This window comes from Lupinus angustifolius, chromosome LG08 (genome assembly GCF_001865875.1).
Source record: "Lupinus angustifolius cultivar Tanjil chromosome LG08, LupAngTanjil_v1.0, whole genome shotgun sequence".
NCBI classification, from domain to species: Eukaryota; Viridiplantae; Streptophyta; class Magnoliopsida; order Fabales; family Fabaceae; genus Lupinus; species Lupinus angustifolius.
This window is the reverse complement of record NC_032016.1, coordinates 9582940-9594339: the sequence shown is the minus strand read 5'-3', so window position 1 is coordinate 9594339 and position 11400 is coordinate 9582940. Positions and strand designations below refer to the sequence as shown.

Here is an 11400-nt window from a genome sequence, read left to right as displayed (position 1 = left end):
ATTACTTTGAAATTGGTCCCCTGTTCTAATTGGAACAATGTCACTGTCAAATACTTTTTTTTGGTTCATAGATAACAAATTTTGTTGACAAATTTGGTCTTCTATTTTGCCATCTATGGATTCTGACCAATTAGTAATGAATTCTAGAAAAATATATAATAAAATAAATAAAAAGCATAACTCACAGGGAGAATAATTGTTGAGTTTCTCTGTTATATATCTTAATATTGGTTAAACAAGCATTGGTGCAAAGCAAAAGCAAGTTCCTAAATGATGTAAGACATGTATGCATACAGCACTGCAAAACATTTTACTAGAAACATCCATCCTCATGCCATTAAGGCACATAATTAGTAACTTAAATGCTCTACACCAAAAAAACCTATGAGCCCAGGCTGAACTGGTTTATCACAACTTGAACTCACTAAGTGTAGTTTCTCACTATATCCCCACAATAAGAAAAGAACAAAAAGAGGCTCCACCCTAAAATAATTTGGAGCATATGCCAATGTTTTAATTAACAAGAATACAATTTTCATTCATACACTCGCTTCCTCTTCAGAAGAGTTGGAAGTATGGCAACAAAACCAATGAGGAAAAGAACTGATAATGTCTTAATATCATATAGATCCCTCACTGACTTTAGATCTCCAAGAGCAAGGCCAGCCTGGTTAAACAGCAATGACACATTAGGAGTATAATAGAAGAAATGCATGAAAAAAAGTTGCTACTAAGTTGCAAAGTGGAATAGAAGATAGTCTATAAATAGCTTCTTCATATATCAGTTTGTAGTTAAAAGGAACAAAAATGCATGCTGATTAAAATCAAAGTATGACATCTAGCTTCATCATATATTAGTGGATGCGTCGTATGAATAGGCCATGGGGCTAGTGTATGAAATTGGTGAATCATATTGGTAAATGTGAATTCATTTGGAGTCTCTTCCAGACTTGAAAGGGAGGTGCTAACAAGGATACTCATCTTATAATTCAAAACTTAAAAGTGGGCAACCATGAGAAACTAACTAAAATGAGTTGTATACACATGAAATAATCAATGCATAAATAAACACTTGGATCAGGAAAGTATAGAGTTCAGAGAAAGTGTTTAAGAATGATTATATTGTAAAACAATAGCAATATTTAACCAAAAACTTAAAAATTAATATAAAATAACAGGAAGATGGACACAAAAACTTACTCTGACAGTGATATAAGCAGCTGGAATAAGACCGATGAATGTTCCTAAGAAGAATGTATGAAATGGTACATCGACAATTGGAGATGCCAAATTGATGAAAAGATTTGGCAATGTTGGGGTTACCCTCAGAAAAAGCATGTAGTTAAAGAGCTTATCCCTACGCTTTGCTATCTGATTAAACAACAGAAATCCAGGTTAACACAATTGACTTAATAATATATCTACGCCAGACAATCTTGAGATAAACACAACAGAAGGAGAAAAAACACAAACCTCAGCTTGGAAAAACCTTAACTTTTCAGGCCACAACCAAGAAACTAAAGGCCTTCCAATTAACTTAGACAAAAAGAAGCATGACGATGCTCCAGCGGTGGCATTGAAAACAACTAACATGATCCCTCGAACAACTCCAAAAAGAGCCCCAGCTAACAAGGACATGAAAATTGTTCCTGGAATCATAAAAGTCTGCATGAAGATGTAGGTGGAGCAGTAACCAAGAATGAATTGTGCAGGATAGTTAGAGGCATAAGTCGAAAGATGGTCTCTGCATAAAAATAAACCAAGAACATAAAACACAGTAACTATAATTGTAGGTTGAAACCATCAAGCAACACATTACAACTCCAATCCTACTCAATAAGTGTCTGAATTACTTCATTTCGTATTCAAAATAGCTCATAATTAAAATTTATATCTTTTTATGAGAGACCTTTAGAAAAAAAGAGTAAATGCCCAAGTTCATCCCTAAGCAAAAGCACACCCTGCCCATTTTAGGTTGGAGAGTAAGTCCCATTGTCTACCTCATTATCTCGGGAATGGTTTAAATATCTGTTGGGCTACTCTTCTCACAACCAACTGATTTTGAGATGGAACCTTATCAGAGTCCAACTTCTTCCTGGTTGTCATGCTCTTTAGTTATGAGTCAAAGGTTACTCCTATCATTGCCAATTAGTCTTGAGATAGAACCTTAACATAGAATGTAAAGTTCCAATTTGGTCCTTATGAACCTTAAATGACAATCAGAATAACCCATAATAGGGACTAATGTGTCCTAGAATGATATAATTCCAATTTAGTTCTCTCTATTCTCTTTCCTTGCACCCAATAAAAAGGGTATAGGACAAACATTTTTCCTAAAACCATATAATCATCAAAATAAATAACTCCTTCATCATAAAACCCCACAAAGCATGCATTTTTTTCAGCGAGTGAAATCAAAACCTAATAAACGAGAATAAAGGAAAGGTTGTTACTTGAGGAGGCGAAGATCCGAAAGGGTACGCGGAAGCTTGATATGACCTTTCTCTGCAGAAGGCATGGTGAGATAAATGCAGAACAACACTGTCGAGAACACGAAGAACACTCCAATGGCGATACCAAATTCCCAAGTATTGAATGGAAACTTCTCCGATTTGGGCTTCTTGGCGGACGGGGAATCCTCCTCCTCCGCGCCACCGCCACCGCCACCGCCACCGCCACCGCCATTCTCTATATCCCGTAAAAGCCAAGGAATGTCACCCGGCGCCGCCACGTTCCTCGGCGCAGCCATGATGGGGACGATGGTGGATCGAATCACAGTGATCACATCCAAGTTGTGGATCAGAGAGTGAGAATTTGAAGAGAATTGAAGATGAAAAGAAAAGGTTAGTGAAAGAGAGAGAGAGTGTTGATTTGATGAAAAAACCTAAGAATTTGGGAGAGAGAGTGTAATGGTGGATCCTTATGAAGCTGGAAGAAGAAGAAGAAGAAAAAAGTGATTTTTCATTTATTACGCTTATTATTTCAACTTTCAAGAATACATTTATTATACCATTTTAGTTTACTTACTCCATCCCGTACTTTCAATAATATTGGACCAAATATCAATTTTTTTACTATCAATTCTAATGGGCGTAAAAAAATTTATTCACGTTAAAATTATAATTATTAAATATTTTTATAATTAATTATCGTTGTTGACATATGGAGTAACACAAAGTTGTGAGATAGCAAATGTGCTATCCAATAATAATCATCTTAATAAATATTATTTTCAAGAATCAAACTATCAACTTTGAATATTTAGTAAAATTTTACACCACTAGATCAACACATTTTTGTTTTACATAGTAGTGTATTCGGATTTTCTTCTTTACAAATACAATATTCAATTATCATTTTTCAACCATATTCTTTATCATGTTTACTTTTAATTTTAATTTCTCTCTATAAAATATTATACATTTTCACCTATTCCATTCAATGCTTTAGCATTGTGTATTATTACTTTCAATATAACAAGAGAATATATGAAATTTTGACCTATAATTTAGGGTAGTAAATGAATAATGTGATTAATTATGAGAAGTAATATAAGAGTATTCTAATTAAAACATATACAAATTTTACATCATTAAATTATTTCTTAATATATATATATATATAATCTTAAATATCATTATATATTATGTATGTTACATTTGTGCAAATACTAGCCACATTTTATGTTTTCCTTCCCATACTCTAGTGTAATTTTCAACAAATTATGCAAACACTTTATTATCTTATCTTATCATCTTGGAGTTTCACAAATGTTAATATTATTTTTTACAAATGTTTTCTTCATATTCCACAAATAATACATAAAGTAAATTTAATTTTAATCACATAAATGAATAATGGAGTATAAACAATTTTATAATCAAAACGATGAAGCCATCTTTCAAGCTTTAACAAACATCGTTGAACATAAAAAAAGTTCAAAAGTAAGCTCATTAGAGAATAAGATAAATCATGCAATAAACATTAATCGTCTATCCAATATTAAAATCGTGTCCATCAAATTTGGTTATTAAATATTATAGTGCTGAAGTTTTCCCCAAATAAAAAAGTGTTTTAAGGATATCATTTAAATAATATAAAAGAAGAAAATCAGTGTTAAAAATTAAGTCTGCCATTTCTCACATATATCAATTTTCAAGATAAGATTTTCATGTATATAGTTAAACATTACCCTTAAAATACTTACTAACATTTCCATAAAAAAATATAAAAAGATCCCCGGGTTGTAAATTCGATTGGAGCGGCCCCTTGGCCCATGTCAATTTTTTGTTATAGCCGAGTTTTGGAGGAAGACTCGTTTAGTCAATGACATTCCTAAGAACGATATGTGTTAGGAGAGATAACTACAAACCCAAAAAGCAATTAGTTCCTCATCCAAAAAGATGAGGATACTCTTGCTAGTACGAAAAAATGGCATAAGATTTTTCCTCCTTCAATTTTATTGTCTGAATCTGAACATAAAGCAAGTAATAAAGCCATTGAGGCAAACAATGTAATAGTAACCCTTTTGTTCTTTTTATTTCTTTTAATTAACTAGAAGAGGAAACACAAAAATATGCTGATAAGCTCAAAAATACATCATCTCAATGTATATGTATATATAATATATGTAAACTCTCACAAAATACAAATAATGACATAAAATAACTTCATTAAAGCAAAGAAAAGCCACACTATGCATGCAATAAAGAGAATGTACATTTTATAAGTGACATAGCCAAAGTCAATAAAAAGTTAAACTTAGTACAAATAAAAAGTTAAAAAAAAGGTTCCTTTTCTAAACAAAAGGAGAGATTCACTCTTCAAGGGAATCTCCATTATCATGAATATATATATATATATATAATATTATCTCCTAAACCATCTTCCAGAACCTTCCATTCAGTCTCCAACAACTTCTACATTAGCATGATGCAAGATAATAAACTGAGAACTATGATATAATGAATGCAACATCTTACTTAGGATATGGATATTATGACACTCAAGTTATAAATCAGGAAAACATCCTAAGATGTTACTAGCTTGGTTTTGAGCTTGTAGATCATGGCTATGTGGCATCATCAATGGCAAGTTTTGATGTGAAAAATAAACTTCTGAAGAATCTGTCAATTGTGAAGCAAACAAATTATCCAAGCTTTTCCAATCAACACCACCAACTTGTCCATTGTTATTATTATTGCACCTTTCATCACTGCAATATTCTTCAATTGTTAGGCCATTATTATTGTGATATTGTAATTGGTTGCATTCTTTTATTGCCAAAGTTGCTGATAGAGATGCAGTGGGACTATCTAGTTGTGGAAGCTCAATGAGTTGTTTGTGATCCATAATAACATTTTGGTTTGGTAGAAACTCTTGTTGCTCTGAGCTAAAGGGGAAACTGTTAAAACTAGTGTCTTCAGTAGAATGAAGCACATTATGAGTTTCATTTAAAATATCAGCAATTGTTAATGGCCTTGCATGGCTTTGATCTCTGAAATAGTGTTGGTGTTGGCTACTATTACACCATGGTTCAAAACCTGGTCTCTGACTCGGAGTAGGCTTTCTAAAGGCTCGGCATACAACCCATCCTTCTTCCTGAAGTAATCAACTATCAAGTTCAGAATTTTCATATAATATAAGATCGAGGACATAGGGCAAAGCTCAGCACAACGATAAAACTACATACATATATTGCTTCAGATTTTACTAGTTAGGAGCCTCGTGTATTGACTCGTCTTTGTTTAAAGAAGGAGGGCATGTGTGTTGGAATTTTTACACTTTGGTTCTTGGTCTTTATGAAAGGCAAAGTAGCTTTAAGAAAGTGGATACATTCTCATTACATGTTTGAAATTAGTTGTATTAAAGGAAAATGAGTCATTATGTAATATAGGGTCGTGTCAAGACTTCTAGTAATATAGTTCTATAGATAGCAAAGACTTTAGTGTATAGTGTGTGGAAAGAACAAGAGTCAAAGAAAAAGGAGAGAGTTTCACTTTTTTACTAGAAGCAAAACTTAGTAAACGGTAGAATTGAAAAGTGTTTCTTACCAAAAAAATAATAATTAAAGAGTGCTTCACAAAATTATCGAATACTATCTTTTTGTACATTTTATATCATAGGAATTAAGTTATTCCTCAAACCAACTCTTGCATAATTAATATTTTGAAATTCTTCTACGCTAATAATGCATAATTAATATACACATTTCATATTGATTGTGAAAGCTTATGCTTAATGACTTGCACTGGTCTCTTGAGATTTCCAAAGAGCAAAGAAATTGAAGTATTCATATAGAATTTGGCCAAAGACTGAAGTCATTTTATAGAAAACTTGAGAATCATTTGATTCAAATAATTATTGAAGAAAAAAAGAGAGAGAAGGAAAACTATTATATTTGAATTTATTAAAACATGTTTGCATTTTCCTTTTCATCTTAACTTTTGAAACAAAGTGAAAAATATATGAGCCCTTTTCATATTATTATTTAGAGTAAATGGATTATTAGAAAGCACCACCTTGCATTGATTTTCATTGTTAGTAGCATACATAATACATATAACTCAAATAATGACAATGGCAATGACAGATTCATGAAGAGTAGAAAAAAACTTACATGTGGAGGAGCATGTTCTGAGGTTTGATGCCTATACTCATGCATGATCCAATCACTTTTCCTTCCATTTGGGGCACGTCCCTTATAGAAGACAAGGGTCTTTCTCATTCCTATTATTCTGTTTTTGGACATCACAGCTTTGTCCCTTCCTGTTGCTTTCCAAAACCCAGCCACAGTAGCCCTATTAGTTCTTGTTCCTGTTGGATACTTCTTATCTTTGTGACTGAAAAAGTACCACTCATTTTGTTCCTCATATCCTAGCTTGCATCTATCTGCATTAATTTTTCAATCACATCAAAAAATTTATAACTATAATCTTGCTTCATGGATAGGTATATTAGTATGATTGCCTAAAGTTTCATCAATTGATTGTATAATTGTATAAAGTTATACAAGAACTTATATATATATATCAATATTGCATTATAATATAACTGATAACTCTATATACCTTGTATGTCCCATGGTTCAATTTTGTAGAGATCAATCTCAACAATCACATCTAGGTCGATTTTAAGCGAGTTTATTTTCCTCTTGAGGTAATACCCCACAAGTTCTTCTTCTGTTGGATGAAATCTAAATCCTGGAGGGACACAAGATTCCAAATTCATTGATGGTCTCTCCTAAAATAAGCAAAGGAAAATGAGTCATTATGTAATATATATCAATTTAGCAAATGTGATTCAATTTTAATGTCAATATATATATAATAAAAGCTTATCTTGTTTCTGATTTATGTGGATCAAAATAAAATATTTATGATCAGATTAAAGTGAGCATTGGAAGATATGAGGAAACAAATTCAATGGCCTAAATTAAAGGATGCCCAAGTTGGACCACTTCATTGCTTTTATCAAATTGTCATGATAGTTTATAGCTCTCAAAGCACCTAGGGCAGAAATATATAGTAGTAATGATGGTGATGATGTGAACTTTGTTATTGAAGCCAACAATTGTGCAGCATGTGCAATGACAAAATTGGCAGACATGTGTGGAACCCACCACTAATAGAAACAAATTAACTATTTTTACACAAGATAGATAGGCTTATTATTATTATGCCTTTAGTTGCATGACATGAACTTGGGAAAAAAAGTATATTCAACACAAAAGCTATAGAGGCCGAAAAGCTTGACTTTGCTGTCACAAACATGTCACATTTCTTTGAGTGCAGTGCACTCCCAACACTTGTTGGTGGTGGAGAATGACTTGCCTGAGGAAAATAGTCGTTGATCACCATTCACCACCACCACAAATAGCATAATCACTATAGGGTAGTTCTCAGAATTTTCTAAGGACATAATCACTACCAAATAGTACTAATGCCTTTGAATATTTTTATTTACTACATGACTATGTCACTGAAGCTGTGAATTTTTTTCTAACCAATCATATCACTCTATTTTTCTACTCCTAAGATCATGATCTACATCTAAGTTGACATGGAACAAGTCATATGATTAGACTTGGGCTAGTGCCCTTAATTTTCATTCAGACAATTAAAACATGTAAAGGAAAAGCAAGCTTTAGGTCTATAACATATCGAGGATCATAGATAACACATCAGAAGCCGGATTTCCCTTGAGAAAAAACCCACCAAAGGATTTACCAAATGGTGTCAAGGTTGTGTCATCCTTCCCTAGCTAGACAACAAACTAAATATCAAGAAAAGAGCAAAATTCTGACATTATAATTCACTGAGATTCAGCTCTAGTGATTTCGATTTGTTAAAAAAAAATAGATATGAGTACTCACAGAAATTTGAGTTAATGTCATCTTTCTTCTTGAGCCTCTGCTACTGACAATAAAGGAGATAATAAGACAGATATATGTGTTGGACTGATTAAGGTGTAATATTTGTTTGTTTGTATAAAGAGAGGAGAGTGCTAAAGCATATACATACATATATATATATATATATATATGTATATATAGAGAGAGAGCAGAGAATGAATGTTGTAGAGAAAAGAAGCAGAAGAATTATATATAGAGATAGTTAATTAGCATGTTGTAAATGAAGTTATTGATTGCGCGTGGGGTGGCAGATAGATAGAAAGCTCTTTGTTTGGACGGCGTGACAACAAGTTTTCACGCCACCCCCCAAACTCTACCTCTATATATATATATATATATATATATTCTACCCTAAGCCTTTTACTCCACTTTAAACAATTACATTGCTCTCATGTGTGTATCAAATTATACTTTATGTTATAAAACAATGTGTAATGCTGTTTTACAAAGATGTTTTTATGTAAACATCTCCCATCAATATGGTAATCAACCTAAGATATTATGTTTTTATGAGTTAATCTGTAAATATATTAGATGAAAATCAAGCTCTTTGGTTAAGTGTAAATAAGATAAGTATGGGTTTTAGTCAAAATATGTATTATGCATAACGGGTCATATTTAGTTTTTACTCATATTATGACATTGTACAAGCTTATAAAATCAACTAAAGGAATGACACATGTATCACGATTTGTTGTTTCAAAGTATGTCTCAAATCGGTGACACACAGCACAATATAGTGCAACGCAAATCAGGTTTATTTTCACCACTGTCTGTTTGGTGCGCCGTCCCTCTATATTTGGCACCATTGTTCCCTTGACATGTGGAACCTATATATGTCATCTCAGATTATTCCCAAGCTGTCTATATCAACTGTTAATCATTTATATCTTCTTTCACTTTAGTGTGTTTTCATATGCATACCACAACAGCTAGATCCACCATATAGTTTATCCAACACTTTCACCGGTTCAGGTTTGGTTTCTGTTGGAATAAATTACTGTTGGGTTTGTCCAATCCATAAGGATAACAAAAAACAACATGTATACACAAAATGTAACTTTAGTGTTTTACCATTACTACTTGGTGCCTTAATCTTACCCTTGTCGGATAAGGAATTAATCTTTTTTAGGGTGTGTGATTGTCCCTTCCGACAAAATGTTAATATCAGAAATCGAATCTTTGACTTTTTGGTCACACTGAGGATTTAGCAAAGCCTTACATAATTGGACCAACAAATTCGGCAGTTAAGTTAACAAATTCGAACTTAATAATTATATATATTTCCTCTAATATTTTTCTGTTGGATTTTCAGTCTCTATATATACACTGCATCAGTCTGCATGTGATAGGAAACAAATTTGGCAGTTAAAGTTAATTACAATACCTTCTGTTTCTCTTAACAGATAGCCAGATAGAGTTCCAACAACGTGATTTAATTATTGAGAAATGATAGTTTTATACATTATCCCTTTCAAAAAGCTAAGTAATTAGTAACCAATACAGGTTTCTTTGAGAACAATACACTCTTTCGGTATATATTATAAAAAATAATTAGCATTTGTCATTTTGGGACTGTATCATGTAGCTAGGTATAATATGAATTTAATATGTATATATTAATAGTGTAAGTATTTTTTACACTGTCAGTAAATCATCCATACTGACCATCATTGACTCTTAAATAAAAGTAATATCAATCAATGGTGGATAATATGTTGATTGTGTAAAAAACTTTACAGTGTCAATACACAGATTTTAAACTCTCTAAGACTTTTGAAAGATAAAATTATTTCTAACAAATATTAATTTAACTTAGTTTTATTCTTAGAGACTTGAATAGAAGAATCATACATCAGTTAACCAGTTAACCTACACTATTGATGATCTATGACTTGCTCTCTTAGCCTCTGTTTGGTTGAATAGAAATAGAAGAGAAGGGAAAGGAAAGAGAGAGTTTGAAGAGAAATATGAATTTTCTCCTCTTTGGTTTAGCAAAGAAAGTGGGAGGAGAGAAGAAAAGTGGCATGGGTCCCACAAAAATTGTTTCTCCATTGATGCAAAGAAAGCATGGGGCAAAGTTGTTTTGGTATCAAAAGACAAAACTATCCCTAAGCTTTTGTACTTTTTAAGCTACCTTTTGTTTTTATTGTGTGGATATTTGTGTAATTTAAAAATTTATATATATCATTTTCTCCTCTCTTTCTTCTCTACTTCTCTCAAACCAAACAATACAACAATCTACTTTATTTCTCACTAGCATATCAACTGGCACTGCCCATTCATCTGCATTAGTATTTTTTCTAATATACGATGCATTATGTTATGTTTTACTATTTAATAAAAAATAATTTAAATATAAAAATGTAATATATGAATTCAATAGAATAATAGATAGTAGAGATATAAATAAAAAGGTGTATGAAAAATTAATGATATTTAATATAAAAAATGAAAGTAATTGAAGTAATATATTGAAGTTTATAGTAGTTATTAATGAGAGATATTACAAATGATAAATTTGGAATATAAAAATTATGTCATTGGAGTGGTAATTATTTGTTTTGGCTTTATTAATAGTAGAATTAATAGTATAATATAGATATAGATTATACAAATTTATATAATATGAAATTATAAGTTATAAAAGTTAAAATATGGAAATATAAAATACTTCATGAGTAGTTATTTTATGTTTATTATTATTAGCATAGATAAATATGAAATAGAAGTTATAAAAGATAAAATAAGAAACATAAAACACTACATGGATAGTTATTTTATGTATTCCCTTTATATATTAATACTCGTGTGTACAGGCACTTCGTGCCTGCCGGTAAATATTGTGTGATACTACATATTCAATTTTTATATATTTTATTTTTTTGAATTAAAATGTATTTGTTTTGTTCGGTGTACTTTATATTATATTTTTTTTATGTTTATGATAATGTTTAATTTAAGGTGAGATGTGTAGTTAATTAATG

General features: G+C 31.4%; 2 protein-coding genes across 3 annotated transcripts; both read right to left on the bottom strand.

Annotated features, from left to right (window-relative positions):
• On the bottom strand, positions 226-2869 carry LOC109353311 (uncharacterized membrane protein At4g09580-like). 2 transcript variants are annotated; one of them, XM_019595534.1, is made up of 4 exons: positions 2454-2869; positions 1474-1744; positions 1201-1371; positions 226-667 (listed from the first exon to the last, which is right to left on the bottom strand). In XM_019595534.1, the coding sequence occupies exons 1-4, from the start codon at positions 2747-2749 to the stop codon at positions 536-538; spliced, it is 870 nt and encodes a 289-aa protein (XP_019451079.1). In that variant the 5' UTR covers positions 2750-2869; the 3' UTR covers positions 226-535. The 2 variants fall into 2 exon arrangements, with proteins under 2 accessions (XP_019451079.1, XP_019451080.1); XM_019595535.1 differs by lacking the exon at positions 226-667 and adding an exon at positions 1011-1135 and having other exon boundaries at positions 1168-1371.
• On the bottom strand, positions 4707-8492 carry LOC109353310 (NAC domain-containing protein 30-like). The gene is made up of 4 exons (XM_019595533.1): positions 8375-8492; positions 7071-7242; positions 6620-6891; positions 4707-5601 (listed from the first exon to the last, which is right to left on the bottom strand). Exons 1-4 carry the CDS (start codon positions 8393-8395, stop codon positions 5011-5013), a joined length of 1056 nt encoding a protein of 351 aa, XP_019451078.1. The 5' UTR covers positions 8396-8492; the 3' UTR covers positions 4707-5010.